Below are 20897 nucleotides of genomic sequence, written 5' to 3'. Positions count from 1 at the left end.
CATTCAGCTCAACAGAGAAAAAAAAATTCTTAAACTTGAAAAATTGCCTACAGAACCTCAAAAGTTCTTGACAAGTACAACATATGCAGGTGTTATACCAAATATACTACAAGGTTTTACTTAAAAAAAAGAAAGATTAAGTACTTTAAAAAAAAAATGAAGGATTTGAAAAGGACTGTTTGGCTGTTAAATGTTTGTAGGACAGGTCGGAATTTTTTGCTTATATATATGAAGGAAAAATCACACAGAGGCTATGCAGCTGACTTAGGAATTTATTTCTATGCATAAATGGGTCGTGCAAGATGCTCAAGCATGTATGAAACCTTCAAAATGCAAGCGCAGGGGCTGGGCAAGTGCAGCACTCATGCTTTGCTAATGATAGCTTCTCCCAGATTGTTTATGTAGTGTGCTGAGAGTGTCAACTGATGTGGAGAGTACTGGAAACTTTCAGGCGTAATTAACCTCTGCAGCCTCTTAATGTAGTTTCACCTATAATCCGCAGGTCCATATCAGAGAAGAGCAAAGAGTTTGTTCAGGCCCAATTGAAACATTTCACAGAGAAGTGACTGATTAAAGCCAGACATGCAGACAGTGAAAGAAAAGAAAAACAGAAAAAAAAAAGAAAAAAAAGGTAAAATAAAAAAGAAGGGGAAAAAAAAAGCAAGTCATGTGGTGCCCATTATCTCCATATATCAGCTGCAACAGTCCACACTTCTGTGACATCCTGATGCATCAGGGGAGGACTAAGAACAGCTTTGGCTGATATATCCATCTTAGAATGACAGGAACAGGTGAAATTATACCCAAAGGCTTCAGGAAATACAGCTTTTTGTCACAATATGGAAAAAAATCACAATTGTCAAGGTTTTCTTCTGCCCCCTCATCAACACAGAAGCAAGAGACCTGCATTATGTCATATGCAAACACAAAACCCCACAAAGCACACTTTCATAAATACAAATGTGTTTTTACCATAAAAACTATACAAATTCATGAAAAATTATCCTGGTTGCTCAGCATGCACTATGTCCAGAGCAAAACGTAGTTGTCTTGCTTCTCCTGAAAAAATGTCAGGGAAAGCACTGCTTTGTTTGAGGAGGAGAAAACAAGCATATTTCCTAATGTTTATACTAAATCCATTCACTTAGCAGGAGGAATGAAGTAAAGGTGGAGCTCTGCCTGTTTCCTTCCATATGTGGGACAGAGAGAGAATGACCCATGGGATGTTTCTGCAAGAAAATCAGCAGTTCTGTGTGCAGTGTTAAGCCATAATGGGTATGTGCTGCAATTCTCTAGTATTTCTAATTCAACAGGCCCCAGTGACAGAAGCTACCAAGCACTGGCTGGAAATGTCTCCTACTTCAGCCATAGAGGCATCAGTGCCTTGAGCCTTAAGTACTGACTTAGACATTTCATAAACTGTGAAACTTCTTGCTTGGACCAAGAACTTGGACACAGGCCTGTGCAAAACACAACATAGTCATTCTCTGCCTTTAGAATCATGTCAGCAAAGAGCTTGATTATTTTGGCAAAGAATACTACAACTGTCTTCTGAGCATTTATTTTTTTCTTCAATTCTTTTCCTTTTTTGAATTAGTAAGCTGTACATGGAATTTTTACAACCAAACATTATTTCATTTGAAAATATCACTAAATTAATTTCATTTCCCCATAGAAGTAATGGGCTTCAAACAAATTTGCAGTTCAACTTCTAAATATTATGATAAAATCAGTTTTTTATACTTCTAAAAGAAACAGAGAAATATCTTGTCAAACTTATGATAGTGAAAAAGAAAATTAAATTGGACAGTTTTCATGATATATTTCTAACTAATTCCCAGAAAATGTCATGCTTCATCTAAGCTGACATTATTTTGTACTTTGATTTTGTAAGAAAATATTTCTCAATATTTCTTATTCACTCTATTTGGAAAAAGCTTTGGCATTTCAACATATTTAAGAAAGTAGGGAAAGTAAGTTTTTTCCTCGAAACACCCATTAACTAACATTATCTTTTCAAATTTCATGTGGCCTTACATGCAAATCAATGAGATTTACATTTTTGACATTACGCAACTGCCGTCGCTCGCTGTGCTGGCACCCCAACACACAATCAATATCTTAAATTCACTTTTGTCTACATCACTCATTTGTCTGCATCACTGCATTCCAACCATTACTCTTGACAGGGTACTTCAACCTTTTCAACACTTTGCACTGTCAAATACACTGTGAACCAGGCCTGGCCGCACTTTGTTTACTAATGGAAGAGAAAGCAGCCATTGCCAAGTGCCAGAAATGAGGTCTGTTTCAAGGCTTACTAGTTTTGGTAACCTGGGTATTCTTCTTTTAGGTCTTGGACATAGTGCACAGATCTAGTTTAAGGCCAGGCACCTAGAAGCAGTTCTTGAAAGACAGGAAATGAAAGCATTACCTCACAAGAAAAGGACATGTCCAAACAGATCCAAGCAGAAGATCATCAAGAAATACTTCAAATTAAACTGCCCCCTAGAAAAGGTATTAAACCTGGGATTGGAAAACAAGAAATCTATGTTTTTAGGGTGTGATATAGTACTTAAAATCCCCGACAAGACACATAGCTCATTAACCTATGCGAACATAGCTACCTTGCTTTGCATTCAGAGCTAATGGAAGATCACAGAATAACAGAATATTCTGATCTGGAAGGGACCCACAGGGATCATCAAGTCTAACTAAGTGAATGACCCATACAGGGATTGAACTCATAATCTAATGTTATTAGCACCATGCTCTGACCCACGAAGTTAATCTCAAGGGCAAGATAGTGGGCTGTGTCTTAGGGATGTTCTCTTCTCAATGAACTTAGCACATCAAATTTAGCAGAAGAAAAGAAAAAGGAGAGAATACAACCGCCTCCTACATGTACGTGGCGCAGTAAACTGTACAAAAAAAAAATTTTGGGTCAGTTAAGGATACTACTTGGCTGAAATAGCTTAAAGAGTGGCTCTGATTATCATGATATCATAGAATCATTAAGATTGGGAAAGATCCCCAAGGTCACCGAGTCAACATTTGACTGAACACCATGTCAACTAAACTGCAGCACTAAGTGCTATGTCCAATCCTTTCTTGAACACTTCCAGGAATGGTGAATCCACGTCCTCCTTGGGCAGCCCATTCCAATGTTTAACCAGTATTTCAGAGAAGAAATTCTTCCTGATATCCTACCTGAACTCCCCACAGTGTATGCTGGGGCCATTTCCTCTTCTCCTGTTGGCAGTATTTTGGTTGGAAGTCAGAACTATTTGTAGCCCTTCTACACTGGAACAGCCAAAGAATATGGTGAGAAAACCTATTTGGAGTTGACTGAATTTGTTAAAGTTCTGAACAGACATATAATGAACACTGGTGATAACAGGAGCTGTTAAGATTTCCAGGAGGTTTTCTTTGGTTCTCCTTTTCTGTAATTTGACAGATTTTTAATTAACAGACACACACTTATTAAGTATAACAAATGCCTGTGCCAAAGCTGTTCCTGGAACAGAGCACCCCAATCATCAAAAATCACAGAGCAATGCTGTTTCCTTCCTGATCCTGGGACACAAGGCCTGCCTGGCTACTTTGGAGCGATCCACCAAAGGCTGATGTTACAAGAAGTCAGGGAAATATAAGCAAACACTGGTTTTTCATATGGTAAGTTCACTGGCTACCTATTACATGGCTTTACAGAACTTCCCTATTCCAGACCAAGAGCCACAAACCACTTCCCACCTACTCACAGTTCTCAGACCGCCACAGGCACATGTTTGTCAGTGGGAGAGGCCATCTGGGAGTGCCCATTTTGTGGATGACATGTTCTGGAAATATGGTAAAGATATCATTGCTGCCAGGCATAGGCTGCTGTTCCACAGGAACTGCCTGCTGGAACTATCCTATAAGAATGGTTCCAATATGGTTTGCCTTTGAAATTTATGGAGATAATGAGAAGACAGAGTTTCCACAGTAGTTGGAAGGAACAAAAAAATGAGGAGTTTATTGTAGGAATTCAGAGTGCTCCTACCTCCTCATTGCATCTTGCAGTACAATAAATTATTTTTTAATTTCCTTTTCCTTTTTATCCCACAACTGACCTTTTCCTTTGGCTATTTCAGCCTTCTGCAAAGCTGACATCTGCAACCTCTTCCAGGACTGGCACAGCTCATGAAATCAACTAGTATTTACTCCTGGACTAGGTTCTAAGGTGGTATTTTAAGGTGTTGAAAGGATACTCTTGATAGAAATTGAAATCACAGTGGGAATAAACTGACTACTTTACATTGACAATTTCAGAGATATATTAGAAATACTTAACTGAAATCCTGAGATTCTGGACTGGGTCAAAACACCATCCTCTCTCTCCAGAGAATAAATGATTTTGGTAATTTTATTTCAAATGTTACTCAATTTTTAATAGTCCCTTTACTTTTTTTCCCCCTTTTAAAACATCTCACATCCCCTTATGAATCATGCCTAAAGGGAAAAAAATCTATACCAGCCACTCTTATTCTATTTCCCCAGATGGAGCTTAACTGGTCTCCAAACGCTCCAATATATTCTTGCTTTATGGAACAAAATTCAGAATGGTTGAAATCTTGTATTTATGCCAGTAAAGCTAAGATGTGTGATTTTGCTTGTGGGAAGATTTGAAATGCTAACATGAACTGGATAGATTTAGTAACCTCCAGCTGAGGAGTCAGAACAAGTTGCTAGAGGGCTTCTCCTCTACTCACTTCTGGTAAGGATTCCCTGATTGCAATAGTTTCTTTTCAGACTTGTTTCTCCTGTCTTTCTGTAAACAATTCTCCTTGATTCCCCGGTGAATATCTTTTCTTCTATGAAATTTCTCCTAAACATCAACTTATCCATACAAACTTAACAGTATGAAAATGAGGCAATTAAAACTATGAATTTAGACTCTGTATGCAAAATCTTCTGGTTTTCAGACTGTGTAATTTCAAAAAGACAGACTCTCCACAGATGGTATCTGTAGTGAATACATTAACAGCACTTTAAACATTTATCTTTCTTGATAAAACAAACTCAGCTCCCAAACTCTTCCAAGGGATACCTTATGGGTTACATGCAGCTCCTAACTTTGCTCATTAAGAACACCTCATTATGAAACATTGACAACTTTCTTTACTCCACTGTCTGATGGGCACTTTTACCAAGAGACAACACTTTCCAAAACCACTGTATATCAACAGAATTGTCTATTGTCTCTAGTTAATCACTATTGTAGACTTTTCCTCTGTTTTCTACATCTTTAATAAGACAAATTATCTTTAAATTTGTCATCTAGTCTGTCATACATACACATCTATGTTGGAGAAACATTCTGCTATAAAAATTGAACAGTATTACCCTTTATCCTCCTATTCCCCTATCTATTAAGAATGAGAACATCACCCTTGTATTGTGAACACAAAATAATGAACAGAGTAGAATCATCAGTCTATGGCTTTACAGTAGAATAAGCTTGAGTAAAGACAAAAGAGTGAAAATCCTGATCTCTAAACTCTCTGCCTCAGTCCTTGTCTCCAAAGAAGAGGAAAATATTACAGCCACAGTTCAAGTTTGGATTAGGGAACGACTGTATAGATGAAAAATTCTAACCTTAGATAGTGGATCTAGAACATATTACTAGATTTTCTATAACACATGAGAATTTAAGTACTTGTTACAATTGGTTTTGCTGCAACTCAACAAACTTTCAGCTTCTACTTACCAAAAGTAAGCACGGAGTTATTGTTCTGAATATCACTTCAGTAAAACAGTCTGTTAGCCCAACACAGGACTCTGTAATACTGTCTCTTTCTAAAGAACTCTTACCCAGTTGAAAAGTTCACCTTACCATATCAGTTATTTTTGTTTAGAATATATTAACTTTTTGTTCCTAATGGAAGCCAGTTAGAAAAATGAGGGTGAGAGGTTAAACATACATCTGGTCTCCCTATTTAACATAGAGGTTTATCTTTTGCATGTTGCTGATGATAATTTAGAAGGGAGGGGGCACAAAGGAAAAGCACATTTGTATATTTTTCTGTTATGAAAACGGCAGCCTCCATTTTTCATTTAACATATGAAATAGCTCTGCCATAAAAGCCTGTGCTTTTCAGCTTTGTGTGTAATTGTTGGAGCCAAGACAAGGAGGTGAAGAAACAAGACAGATTTTACTTTTGCTGGTAGGACATAGTTGGCTATAGCAAGCATGGCTCTCATTATGCTTAAGTGAATTAGTCTGTTTCCTTTAAAAAAAAGGAGGGGGGTAAAAAAGGAGAGATTAACAAGCCACCAAGGACCTGCTGTAAGACTTTGACACTTTTAGTGGCTTGTGACAAATGACTTGTGAGTATTAGTTCTCCTTCAGAATCAGAAAACAAATCTACCATTTGGATAAGGAATGCAAAAAAAAAAAAAAAAAGGCAACAGCAACAAACTCTGCTACAAGGTCATTCTGACTAGGACTCATTACCAGGGGAAAAAGAGAGCTGAAGAACAGATAAGTTCTTTAACTGACTAAACTCTGAAATTACTTTTGGATGTCTAGAAATCTCTAACATTTGTCATCCTTTTCTAGGTAAAAAATATGTTACAGTCCTTCTGAAGGTATTCATGTGTTCAAATATTGCAACAATGGCACAATTTCTACTTATTCTCAAGAGGTGTTTTGGGATCAGCTTAGAGGCTCTTCTCTGGACTCATTCCAAGAGCTAAATATCTTTATTAAGCTGGGACAAAATATAAGTGTGCTCTTCAGTTAGGCCTCTACAGATTCCTTGGAAGCCTCATATGTGCTACAATATCTGCACTGTCCTGCAATCTACCCTTGCATTATCAGTATACCCAAAAAGGGAATTTTGCACGTAGAACTTCTGTAGTTCAGCACACAAAACACATCTATAAATGAAGAGCTTATATATACATACTGCCTCTTTGGAAAGCAGAAATATTCTGAAACCTTCATGAAAAAATATTTAGTTGAAAACCCAACATTAAGAGTACTAGAAAATGCCAGACTGAGTTGACTGAAACACCAAAATTGCATTCCCTTCCCCATTATGGGTTTAATGAAATCTCATCTATAACTTCTAGTATAAAGTACAAGGTAATAGAAAGAATTAATATTTTTCTCTACTGGTGTTTTGTCTTATCATTAGATACTTTCTGAGTCTGCATTGCTGTCTGAGCACATGTATGTATACCTCACATATGTGACTCCTGTTTAAAAAATTTTGAACTGTGATTTAGGTTTGGAGGTCCCTGGATAAGAGACCTGACTCCATTTCCCCCAGTGGCAACTTTTTATAGCATTATTGAACTTAATAGTTCAGACAGCACTAAAGTTTTTAATGAATATAAGCATTGTGTTTTTCTTTTTTAAAAAAAATTCATTTACGGTGAAAGAGTTACTGTAATTCAGTTGGTATTGAAAAGCTCTATCAGTCTTTATTATGTCCTTAGTATACTTGGAAACAAAAAGGTTTTGTATTGCTGATCTTTATGGTCTACTGTGTACATGTATAAAATTAACAAAACCAGAAAAAGGAAGAGTTCTACATAAAAATTAATATAGATATTTCACAAGAATGTTTGTCTCTAAATACTCATCTTTGTGAAATGTTTCCTGTTTCATAAGGAGAATCTGCTGGAAGCAGAGTCCACAAATGCATGTGTGGCAGAACTAAAGGAATAAAGCAAGCATGGTGAATTTTGAGCAAATCTGGATAATGCTTTGAGGAATTATTTGGTGTGTGGTCTGAGGCAAGAAGCCACAGAGAGGCGGAAGTTAATCTTATGTACTCCCCAGCTGCAGATATGTCTTTTTGAGAGCTGACTGCAGCAGGAGAAACCAAAGAAATGACCAAGAGACCAGATTAATTCCACATGAGCCAAGTGTCAGCCTCATTATAAGTGTTTTCACTAAAGTTGAAAAGACTTTAACTTGGATGGCTGTCATTTCAAAGCAAAGTTGTGACATGTAGAAGTAATTGTAATAAATTAAACTGAAAGAATAATGTCTGTGACACTAAAGGGGAAGTATCAATAATTTAAAAAATGGTATAAAATAAATAAAACCCAAACAAATAATTCCAGTAGCTTAACTCCAACAGATTGACAGTATTTCAGGAAAATTAAGGCACTTCCACAAGTACATATTACATTAATAGAATAAATATTAGGAAGATGTCATGCTCAAATTTCATTTGCTGATAGGCCTGACAGTAAAGAGAGTGAAATAACAATTCTATTTTAACATGGAAATTATAGAGATCCTTGAGCTGAAACACCCTAAGGTTCATATCTTCAAAGCAAAAGAAATTTTAACATTGCTTGTGATCATAATGTTCATACAACATAACCAGATCCAGTTTTATAGGACAGATCCAATATGCACCTCCACTCATGCTATTTGGGTAGGGGATATTTTTGACATTTATTTTTGTTTTATGCTGCGCAAGAATTCTGTGGGTAATCTTGACATAATGCTTGCAAGAGGGGTAATATTGTAATTTTTTTTCCTAAACTTCTGAGTTTTTTCTGTTGAAAGACAAAAATATCTTAATTAAGGTACACAGATAGTTAACAGAATCAACAGACAATTCCGTTAATTCTTAATAGAATTAAGAAGTAGCCTATTCTTCCCTGCTCTATCAGAAGATATTACCCTCTGGTAATCATCTTCACTTTATTTTTTTTCCTGGCACTTGTCATGGTGTTACTGGTGTATTTCACAGATAATTGCCTTTCATAACACCCTTGCTTGTGTAGGAAGTATTGCTAACTTCATTTTATAAGCAGCAAAGAGCTAAGGAGAAATTAGACTCAAATATTGTCAGAAATTTTGAGGTACAATGGGTAACCAGCATATAAGACCTAATATTCCCCAATACTTCATGGAATTCCTTATACTCAATTCCTGCAGACTATCCTCATGCCAAACTTCCCAGTCTTCTACCCTCTCTCTTTAAGCAGATTCCTACTCTGTGCTACTTGACAATCCCCATGAGGAACACCATTAGGATTCCCTCATCTTCCTTTATCTCCTTAGTATTTCCATAGCACATGGTGAAGCACAATCATTCTCACAATCCTACATCATTACTCCAGTCTGCATCTGCTTCAGTCTTGTACTGAGACAAAAATCTACCGTAGTCATTAAGAATCTTTCTGAAGTTCAAATACCCTGCAAGCTCTTCTATAAATAAAGCTGGTGTTGGACCTTTTCTTTCCTTTCAGACAACTGAATAGCTGCTCTGTGAGGTATTTCATTCAGATGAAAAGTATTTTCTCATCCACTGCCCTATAGGAAGGTATTTTATACCCTGCATTTACTGACAGTAATCCTTCTGTCCATAGATTGTTCTTAAGATGTTTTTAGTACGTCAGTGCATTCAGTCTTGTAGTTTCTTAATATACAACAATCACCAGCTTTAAACAATCAGCAGTCGCTGTTCTTGACTGGTTTATGTCATATGAGAAAAGGAAGTACCAAGTAAAAACTAATATAGAGTTGCTACATAGTTTAAATGCCATGGCAGGTACAGGCTGGGTTTCCAATTGCCACTGCTCAGGTTATTCACACACAGAAAGAATGAAATGGCCTCTTCATAGCACCTGGAACACTATTTTCTTTTTAGCCTTGTCCCCCTTTCCCTGTCCAGCAGTATTTCCCATAGTATGTCATCAATAGGAAGCATCATTATTCCCAGGGCAGATGTAATTACCAGTCTGCATGATCTCAGCATCTCCTTCCATCATTCTTTCCCCAGGACTAGGGTTCCCAACAAAGCAAAATTCAAGAAAAACAGCAAAATTTCTTATATTGAATCTACCTTTAAGCCTCAGAAAGGCCATAACTTGTACCTCCCAGTACTTGCCCTACTGAATTTTCTATTAGCTGCTTAAGTGGTATAAAGAACTCGCTGGACTAAGAAGTGAGTCATTGCTTCTGTGTGCTCATGGCTGTTTAGAAGCAGAGGTCATACTGCTTTATGAATCAAAGCTATCATACATGACTTTAAATGCCACTGTTCATAAGAACTGGACTTGCACATGTGATTTCATCAGCATCTTCACTTCTAGGAGGCTGAAACAATCATAACTTCCTCCCATTTCTTACATTCTATTCACTTTCTAAGCTATTTATGTCAGAACCACATGAAGTGAAAATTTAAAGAGCTTGCAATGGTTTGTAGGTCAGAATGTCCAGTGAAACTAAGTTTGTAATAATTTTCTGCTCCAGTTTACCTATGGTGGTGCCTTAGCTCTTCAGCCAAAGTATGAACTGTTGACCCAGCTACTAAAACAGTAGCACCAAAACTACACATGTGTCTTGTATGGGAGGTTATGTTTTCAGCATCTGAAGAGACAGAGTAACCAGGCCTAGACACAGAAGCAGACAAACAGAAAGCAACCCCACCTTGGCTGATGAGGTTAGCTCTAGACTCTTCTTCTGTGTCTTTTCATGTTGCCATTAGTTTTGCAGTTACAGATCCTCAGTGAGCACAGAATTTCTGTGTTGCAGTTATTAGCACTAGTGTTTTGACAAGGGAAAGGTGTCCTGTCATCAGAATGTGAACAACATGCACCACTCTGCTTCCTCTGAGACAGGGCTGAGGGGCAGAGTCATGAGCCCAGGTTACAGTTCAGGGGAAGGTTTTCATTAGCTTGTCTCCAAGGGAAATGTGGCACAGGTACTAAGATAATTCATGAGGATAAGAGAGGTACTTCCAGATCAACTTCCAGATTGCCCTGTGGAGGATCAGAAGTTGGACGCAACAGTCGTTGTGAGACCTTTCTGACTTGGGATATTATACAGTTCTACAGCATTATGACATGGTTTATATTTTTGTTGTTTACATTCAGGAAAAAAGAGAGAAAAAATAAGTATCTGGGAAATAAATGAGAAAAAAATGTGTTGTGTTGAAGTTAAAAGACTGCCTCAGAGAACATTGGAAGCTTTAGCATCTCCTAAAATGTCATAATAAAATTGTGAAAGGAAGATGCTAAACAGCAGTGTTATAAAATATTAATTGTGTTAAATGTAGTCATCTCCTATTCCATTCTAGAGCACACATTTTCCCTTGCTCACTGCAGCAACAAACTTGTAACTATGTATCTGCTTCAAATCTTAATGATAAGCTTGCAAAATATGACATATTTGATAACATACCAGCAACAAAAACACTCTATTCCACCCTATTCCTTGCTCTAAAAGTCAAACCACTTGGAATTCTAGGGTACCTTGATGTCCTTCAGGTATATGTTTCTCTTAACAAATATAGTTTGTAATACTAGTATACTGAAAAAATTAAGAAAAACCATCAAAAAAACCCCACTTTTTTTTCTTTAGTGCAGAGCTTGTAGCTCTTTCAAATGGTTTATTACTTTCAAGGACCAATTCACCCACCCTTCTGCTTGCAAGTAATTGATACTAAATTTGATATTAGGAATAAAACAGGTTATTAATCTTGAAGAGGATAAAATGAAGAAGAAAACCCTACAGCAGCCACCAAATAGTATCTAATACCTACAGAATAGGGTCAGAGAAGAAAAAATTAAATTGGGAGTGGAACATTCATATCCTAACACCAAGCACACACTTTTATACAAATTCAAAAGGCACCTTAACATCTTCATAGTTTCAGCCTGTGACAAACAGATGTTACAGTGAGATCAGACAGGACAACTCAACATCACTGGCAGTTCACAGCTGCCAAAAGGGGTAAGCCATGCTCCCCCTCTCCCCACTTCTCTCCCACTCATGACACATGCTGCCCCTATTTCTTTCTTGTCATCCTTTCTAGTACTGATCTGGTACTTGTCACACATCCCACCCACTTCCTCTAATGCGGGCACAATATCATTGATTTATACTCAGTCTCCACTTAGCACTGTGCCTTAATTCCAATTAAATAACATCCTGAATGATTCCAAAATGCTTCAGCATTCCCTCCCCAACTCCCACACATACTGACTACAGCTGCACAGCTGTGTGTCAGGAACCTAAAAGAAAACTTACATTTCATTTATTTCTATGAAATGTTTGAACCTCTAATATCAGTGGCAGAAGAAAGAAGAGCAAAGAGCCTCCTCACAATTTCCTCACCCCCCTCAACCCCTTCATTTTCACTTCTGCTCCCCACATAGGAAGAAAAGTCAGGAATGGTAAAAAACAACTATGTCCCTCACATATGTTTTCCACCATGAAAGGAGCAGGCATCATATTGCTTTCCTAAATCAAGGTTTATGAAAGATCTGATCTTCTTCTTTATTTTTATATAACATTCATGATCATTCATGTTCCTACTATCCATAACCTTTTCCTCTCTTTGACAACACCAAAAATTATGGAAGAGGGGAAAAAGAAAAGGAATAAAACTGTTTGGTGTAGTTTCAACATTTCCTTTTTTCTTGAAAGTCAGCTTCGATGTGTGTGAAAATTCCTCTTTAACTGTAGAAGATATACACTCTGACAGATTATTTAGAAGTAAATGTGAAAGGGGACAGGCTAATAATTCTTTAGGCTAACTATAAAATAGGGGAATGCTTTACAGCTGACATTGTGAGTATATCAACCCAGTAATTGGATGCACGTGTTAGTAGCAGTAAAAAGGCACTGTCCAGTTGTCCACCTTACATGGGAATCTACTTTGAGCGTATTCTTTGATTTACTGTTGCAATTAGAACTGAATGTTCAAAGAAAGAACACAAGTGACCTAATTTAAAAACAGTGCCTTTAAAGCCACTATTTAGTATGAGACTTGGCTTACGTGTAACCATTTCTATCCCCTGCAACTTCTATTTGTTGCACTGTACTCGTGAAGCATCAAAAATCAATTTTAATAATCTGTCCAATTAATGAATTCAATTTTAATATCCATTCAGTGATTAAAGATTTAGCCACTTCCTCCTGACTCCTACCCTTGACCCTTGAAGATTTTAATTCTCTTCATAAACACACAGAGCTTTCCCAGGCTGACTTTTCAAAACTTCATGAAACACTGTTTCCTGTCTCCTTTTTACTATGTTGTAACCAACAGAGATGTTTTACAACAAATTGGCACAAGAACCAGAAGCAATTAGGGGAGCTAGGGAAGGATCCCTCTAGTTAACAGAACCAATGTTGGAAGCACCATTAACTACTTTTCCCTGTTAAAGCATCTTAGCAATGAAAGGATGCAAGATAGCAAAATATCACATAAAAATAAATTGTCGAAGAAGGAAAGCTTGTTTGACAGGTACACGCAGCTAGACTAGTGGCACTAATACACCTACCAACTGAGAAACAAACATGTGCTAAGATTAACTAAACTGGTCCTCCATTTCTTATCTGGTAGTTTGGTATACAGAGCCCAAAACGAGCAAGAGTTACTTTTTCATGCAGCCTCATCAAGCTGACACTGGTTGGCAATGCTGATAAACAAAATATTTGTGATGTTCCAAGTGACAAAGAGGTCATTAGATGATATACCACAGAATATTAGGATAAAGTGATGTATACCACTGCAAGAAGTAGTAGCAAGTGTTTAAACAAGGAAGCTGAAATTTCAACTTGGTGCTAGTTTGGGGGAAAAGAGACTGTAAGAGCTTGATTCAAAAAGCTCTCTACCAAGTAGAAAACAAAGTTTTGTCATGGCATATCAATGTCAAGCAGGGAGTATATAAGAAATCCCAAACCAACCAAGTAATTTCTCTGCTTTGTTGACACTATCATCCCAAATACTAAGCCTAGAAATAGAAGCACAACATTATTTACATATACATTTTTTCCTATTTAGAATCTTTCTTGTGCAATTAGATTACTTTGTCATAGGAAATATCAGCAATCCACCTCACATGAATTGTTGCTTTATGTTCATACAGGTAGCTGTGATTTTTAACTTAAGACACAGTTTAACAAGATTAGCGCATAGAAAAGTTTTCTTTTTTTTTTTACATGAAAGGCTCTGCAATAAATGAAAACTCCCCTATTGCAGAATCTGATCTGACTCACATTTGAAGTGAAAAGGCCCCTATTCACACACACAGTTCAAAGACATCTGAAAGTCATCTCAAAATGCCTTATTTCAAAACAGAGGATCTTATCCTATGAGTGAATGCATCCAAGATGTTTCAGAAGTGTAAGCACATTCTATACTGCTCACTCAGCTAATGCCATCTTCAAGGGAAGTTTTGACGGAGCCACTACCTGTGAACCCTCCCATTAAAACAGAAACATGGCATCTACAAACCTGTATGTCCATGTCCCTTGTTTTCTTTCTTCTGGGGTTTGGAAACAAACTTCCAGTTGCTGCTAACTCTTGGGATTTTTTTTTCCCAAGTGGCTATAAGTTAGATTTATGGAGACAAAAAGACTTCTTACAACTGTGTATTTTGAAAAGATTTATGACAGGGCTACAGTATCAGCATGGAGGGTCCACAAGACAGGAATGCAGTAAGAGTAACAGGAGAGTGTCATGTAGACATTAAATAGTACAATTCTTTCCACATTCATAAATCCTAAGTGCCTACGATTTTATACTGCTGGTTATAAATTATATAACTGAGTGACAAAAAGCAAAAACCAAACCAAACCGAAAAACCCCCAAAACCAAAAACAACAACAACAAAAAAACTACCCAAAAGTGAGAAATCATGTCCTTAAGAACATATACATTTCACAGTAAGGAACCAACTTTTCAAATTAATTACTTCATTCATTATTACTTCCTATTTTAAGTATTTTGATTGGTAAAGCCATAAAACAGAATTCTTTGGACAGCAAAACACTAGTCTGTCTTTAGAAAAACAGTGAAAAGTACTCACATTAATTTACAAACACATATGATAAGGAGTCAAAAATCCCAAACAGCTAGTTTACAAAATGTTTGGTAGCAAAAGAGTATATTTTATCAATTATTCTAACCTGCTTGGAGCTTTGTAACCGATGTTAAGGTACCTATGGCACTTTATTATTTTTCTCCACCAGAGGTATGGTGAAAAAATGAGTATCAAATGAAGTATACCTAATCAAAACACACTTAATGCTATTTTTCTGCATACAAACCAATCTAGAATACAAATACCTATTTATATGTCATGTATATATGCACACAATTAAAATCCTCATTAGTAATGTTCAGCACTTCTAGTAGTTGAGTGGTTGTTTACAATCTTTTGGGCTAAAGAATGAGGGTCAAAACTTTCTTGCTTTCACTCACTGTGTTGTTAAGCTTATCCCACGCTAACCAAAGCAAAAGCAAAGACTATCAGGGACTTCAAGAGTTTCTAAAGCTTAGTATAAAAGATAATTGAACACTCAGAAGAAAAGCCCGGAATAGGTTAGCTTGTGGGAAGTAGCTAATTATTTCTTGCTAGCTCCCTTGACATATACTTTCATTCTGCAACACAGTGCCCTTTTCTTGAAATAGTCCACTTGGGTTGGTCAGAAGACAAATTAATAGAATATCTTTGCTTGGAATGGCTTTGCTTGAACTAAATTAGCTTACAGAGTTGAGGATGCAGACCCTCGTTGTCCACCTCTTTGAGCAGAGGTGACACCAGGCAGTGGCTGTGCCGCCATCTACTGTAGGTTTTGCATAGCACTGCTTGGTCCAAAGCCCGCAGGGATCCCTCCAGCAATCCTTCCCACTCCTCTCCAGGCTCAGTGACGCAGACTGCACTCCCTGAACGGGTACCTAAGTAAGAGCCCGGTGCTGCAATCTTTGCTCAGGCAGAACGCCCTCCACAACTTCAGGTCAGCCGCTGCTAACGAAGTATTGTGTATTTTGTTATTGTTCTTCAACTAGTAAGGTCTGTCCTCCAAATCTGAAGTTTGCGTGCCCTATAGTACTGTGAATTGTTACCTTAGAAGACAACTGAAAATTGTATAGCACTGAGACATACATTCAAGTTTTCTTGAACCTGCTCACCATATATCATGTAGCTTCAATGCACGTCAACCATTAATCCCAGAGAGTTTCTCTATCCTTATCAAGAGAACTGTCAGTATGGGAGTAAAGTCAGAATCTGCACACATGCAGTTCCCTCTCAATTTTTGTCTTGCCCCAGGGGCAAGGGACTTCACAGCTATGGTGTTGCAGGACAAGGTAGTAGTTGTATTTTGAGGACCAACTTCCAGATGTAAGGAAAAATAAAGTGTCCTACATCTATCTACCGACAGACAGCTCCAGCCATGCCAAGTGCTGCAAGTTCTGCCAGTCTTCTGACAGAACAGTCAGGAACCAGCTGGTACTCCACAGGTAGAGAGAGGATGATGGAATAGTTCCAAGCAATCAAGTCGGAATACAGCTGCCAGAGTAAACTTTAATTTAGTGCACTCTACACAATATTTATAGAGCTAATCCATGAATGCTGCTTGAGCCGTTTAAAGGCTGGAGACTAAATTCTGCTTTCTGAATGTTTATTCTGAATTTCTCCAACTGTTCTTCTTATGTGACAGTGCTTAATTGGCAGAGAGCCATGAAGGCTGTTGTCTCATTGCACAACATATCACGATCTTACAGACCTACTGATAAGGCTTTACTGCAGCATAAACGGATTTTAAACATTAGTAGATGAGAAAATTAGCCTCCAAATTAGAATATTTCAGTCTTGTGTGTCAATAGTCACTCTTATTTGTTTAGGAAAACATGGTTTCGGAGGGAGAAACTAATTTTAGAGATTAAATAGCTTGTAATGTTAAACAGGCTACAATTTAGTGGCCTCTCTGGCTAACTCTATGCATGGCAGAAATCTATTCACATGTAATTACTTATTTCAGACCATGAGAGAGATACCATATCTTTGCATGGAATCAGTCCAGCTGGGGATTATAGCAGCCTTATGACAGCACTGCTACACATGATGCTGTGAAAAACATAGATTTAGTGAATTCACTTGCCACATTTTGCTACACAAGCAGCCTTGAATGAAGGCACAATAAATATATTTTTAAATGGTCTCAGACTATATTTTTACAGAAAAGACAATGTCACACTGCATATTATAATCAGTATTAATCAGCAGCATAGACCTCTGACTTCTGTCAACAGGATGGAAATAGTTTTGAGCTGAAGGATGTGCACTAGGTCTGCCGTTGTGATGAAGTACAGTGGGGAAGCTGCAAGTTTTAAAATGATGGCAGTCCTCTCTTCACTGCATGCAATCTTCACTGATAGGATGCAGTTATGCATAATAAAGGCATTGTTTCATTTTTATATGAAAAAAAATTACATTCTCCTCTTTTTCACCAGATACTGTGCAGATGTGGCAGTAACCATGACATCACTGAGAAGGCAATTCTCTTTCTGATGCACTGACTGAAAAACCAGGACACACCATGCACATCCCCTCCCACAGTTGTGGGGGGTTGTTCTTGCATGAAGCCTGAAAAGGTAGGAAGATGTATTTATGCATTTCAGTGTATTCTACCTCTTCTTGGCAGGATTCTGCAAAAGTTCAAGCATGTGGGTAACTTTACTCACTGAGCAATTCTGCTGGCCAAGTGGGACTGCTCAGATGTGTAGCTAGTTCCCTAAGTACACTGCTGTCAGAGTGGGCACCTTACAGCCCTTTTTGGCAGCTGTGTGCTATACAGAACAGTTTGATGTTCTCAGAGATGCATGCAAAGCTTTCAAAATCCCATTTTAGGGGTGCTGTTCTCCTCCAAATCCAAAGATAATCTAAGAAACACAGTTCTAGGACCTCATTCTATACAAATTCATCAAAGTTAGCCACCCTCACAGCTGTTTTTTAAGAATTTGCCTTTCTATGTAATACAAAAAGGGAGGTGGTAAGATTCAGCTGCTTTGACATCTAAAGCATTTACAAATATTAGAATGTGTGATAAAGCATGAAGTTGCAAGGTGGACCAAGTGAAGCAGTGACACATGACACTCCAACCCTTTTCTCACTGTTTCTACAGTTATATTATGGTATCTACTAGAAATACAGCTGACTTAACAGTCATATAGCAAGCCAGCCTGCTGAAGAACTCTGTATTTTACACATTAGCTAGCAAGGGATCTACTTGATTCGCTTTCAGTTGTTTTAATTTAACAGCAGATTTATTCCCGGGTTTATCTGGATTTATGTAAAACAACACAAGAACCAAAATGTGGTTCTTAACCAGTTGAAGAAAGCTTTAGAGTCTCCTCGAGTTGCCTAACAGAGCTTACTTTCTCAGCAGGTTCCTATAGTGGGACATAGTCAGTTAAGATTTGTAAGAGAAAGCAATACATTGCGATTTAGTACAGTTCAATTTGAGACTGTGCAGGCAGGAAAACCAAGTAAAGGGTACATTTCTAGCCCTAACAGCCAAAATTTACATTACCAGAAGCACGCCATTACTAAGCATCTAATTCGTTCTAGAGAAAAGCTCGAAACTTCAGCTATGGAGACTGCCATATGACTTTTGCTCCGAAATAATTTATTAAAAAAAAAAAAAAAAAAGAAAGAAAGAGAGAAAAGGACAATGAAACGCGTGTGAGGTCTGTGGGAAGGCAGCCCCAGATGTTTACAATGGAGCGAGTAGCGGTATAGCGGCGCTGCAGCCCGGGACCGGCGGGGCGCAGCTCGGCACCGCCTCCGCCGCACCGCGGGCGGCAGCGCGGGCGCGCACCGGCTCCAGCGCCGCGGGCACCGCCGCTGCGGAGAGAGCGCACCCGGCAGGAGCCCGGCCCCGGGAATGAGCACCCTGCTCCGGGAGCGGGCCGCAGGGAGCGCGAAGCGGGCGGCGCGGGGAGAGGAGCGTGCGGCAATCGATTAATTGTTCCAATGCAGCGCTCTCGTCAAGGCACTCTAATGACAGGGGATAATGATTTTCAGATTCAGGAGACAATGTCCCCCACACACTCCCCGCCACTTCCTTGCAAATCTTTCTAATTTGCTCTTCTGCCTGGCGAAGAAACAAACGGTGCTCAGCGAGGCCATTTGCAAAACAAATGTAACCGGAGAGATTCGCAGATACGGGCTGGCCGGGAGCGGCGTCCCTGAGGAGCCGAGCCGAGCCCACCCAGCCCTGCCGTGCGCCCCCTCCCCTCCGCGGCGCCACCTCTCCCTTTCCCGTCCCTTCCCTGCCCGGCCGGGGCTCGGGCGCTCGGCCCGGGGAGCACCGGCCCCTGCCCGGCAGCGCGGCGGCAGAGCCCTACTTACTGAACGGGCAGTTCTCCTTCTTGGTGCCGCTGACCTTGCCGTTCTTCTCGATCTTGAGAAAGTATTTGTTGTAAGAATAGAGCTTCCTCTTGCGCACGTCTCCTTGGAGGTGATTGTAGCTCCGCACGTGTCTCCCCGCACTGGAAGGAGAGGAGAAGGACGAGGGGAAGGAGGAAGATGATGAAGAAGAGGAGTTGGTGGCCTCCGGGGACAGCATGTCCTGGCCGAGGTCATGGCAGGTGACAGGCACAGAAGACACCAAGAAGAGCAGCAGCAAGCAGCAACAAGGCAGGTGGGAAAAGGCTGAGGCACCATTTGTCAGTATCCATTTGCACATTGTACTGAAACTCTGGGCGCTGGAAAATGTCTTATCAAATGAAACATACTGGAAGGGTAAAACCTGGTAAAAGGCAAGTGGAGAGACGGTGGTTGCTGCTTCTGGTTAGATTCCTCTGAGCTCTGATCTGGCCTGAAGTAAGTGCACCAACATCCATAACTCAGGGGACAAATCGCCTCTGAAGTTGCTGCCCTTTAATCCTTCGAGTCCTCCCTCAGAAAAAAGAGCTGTTGGTTGTTGGTTTGGTTTTTTGGTGGTTTTTTTTTGGGTGGGGGGGTTGCTGTGGTTAATCCTCTTTTCTTTTTCCCTTCCCCACCCCCCCACATGCACACACACTCCCCAACCTGGTTTGAGACTTTCCAGTAGTTATTTTGTTCTCTTCCTCACTCCTTTCTTCACCATCTTAGATGCAGAAAGGTCTGAAAAATAGATGACAGCAAAGTCAATGACAACAACAAAAGCAACGACTAAGATAAATAATAACCAGCGGAAAGGGGTGCCGGAATGGATTTTTCACACATACACCTTTACACACACGCGCACTCACACTTTGTGGCTTTGCACCTTCTTCTGATCCCCACCCTCTTGCCTTTTTGCAAATCCCAAACCAGTTGCACAACTCGTCCTTTTCTCACTGACAACCCCAGAGGAGGAAGTTTCTTTGTTTTGCTTTGAATTCTCCAGAACAGTATTAAAAAAAAAAACAACCGAGAGAAAGAGAGAAGGAGAAATCCCAACTTGTCCCCCCGCCCTTCCTTTCCTTTCCTTTCCCTCCCCCTTTGGTTGTAAACAGGTTGGAAGCTGTAGCCTAAATGTCAGCGATTACAAGTCAGAGGTGGGATGTGCCTCTGGTGGTCAGCCCTTATTTGCAGGGGGTCAGGCAGTGGTGGGACATCTGAAACCTTTTTGCAGCTGGAGCGAGCGGTGCCTGCTGCGGAGGCAGCCCCGGGAGCTGCCCTCGCTTCCTCCCGGGCTGCGGCAGCCGCGGCAGCCGCCGCCTTCGGCTCGCTGCTAATTGCTCCTAAAGCGTCCTTCTCCTCGGAGCGCCGGCCACCAGCATGGCTTAGAGACTCATGCTTTACTAATTTCCCTGTCTTCCAAGTTGAACCAATCCCCTCCAGGGAGGCTTCCCTCCCCCTTCACTCTTCCCCCACTCTCTCTCTCTCCCCCTCCCCACACTCCCCCCCCAAAAAAATCCCAACCAACCAACCTCCTCCCCTAGAAAACCTCCCCAAACTAACAAAAACCAACCCCTAAAACCCCAAGTTGTTTTCTAGTGGAGGGTTTTATTTTATTTTTTTTGGCAGTGAAGTGATTGAGAAAGCCACCTGGAGCTTGTTGCCTGCTAGATCTCCCCCTCCCCCCCGCTGGAGGAGGGGTTGGGTGGAGAGGTTGGAAA

General features: G+C 39.6%; 1 protein-coding gene across 3 annotated transcripts in view; it reads right to left on the bottom strand.

The window, feature by feature from the left end:
• The window catches only part of FGF10 (fibroblast growth factor 10), a 60366-nt gene extending 39747 nt beyond the window's left edge, over nucleotides 1-20619 (bottom strand). The window contains exons 1-3 of one of the 3 annotated variants that reach the window (XM_030968251.1): nucleotides 20401-20619; nucleotides 19843-19917; nucleotides 19162-19561 (exon numbers count right to left, since the gene is read on the bottom strand). In XM_030968251.1, the coding sequence (XP_030824111.1) occupies nucleotides 19162-19498 (337 nt within the window). In that variant the 5' untranslated portion in view covers nucleotides 19499-19561; nucleotides 19843-19917; nucleotides 20401-20619. Of the gene's footprint in view, nucleotides 1-19161; nucleotides 19918-20045; nucleotides 20213-20400 lie in introns of those variants that run through there. The other 2 variants (XM_030968249.1, XM_030968250.1) reach the window with 2 other exon arrangements.
• Nucleotides 20620-20897: the final 278 nt, after the last annotated feature.

This window comes from Camarhynchus parvulus, chromosome Z (assembly GCF_901933205.1).
Source record: "Camarhynchus parvulus chromosome Z, STF_HiC, whole genome shotgun sequence".
NCBI classification, from domain to species: Eukaryota; Metazoa; Chordata; class Aves; order Passeriformes; family Thraupidae; genus Camarhynchus; species Camarhynchus parvulus.
The sequence above is the reverse complement of the archived record's forward strand: the minus strand, read 5'-3'. Positions and strand labels throughout refer to the sequence as shown.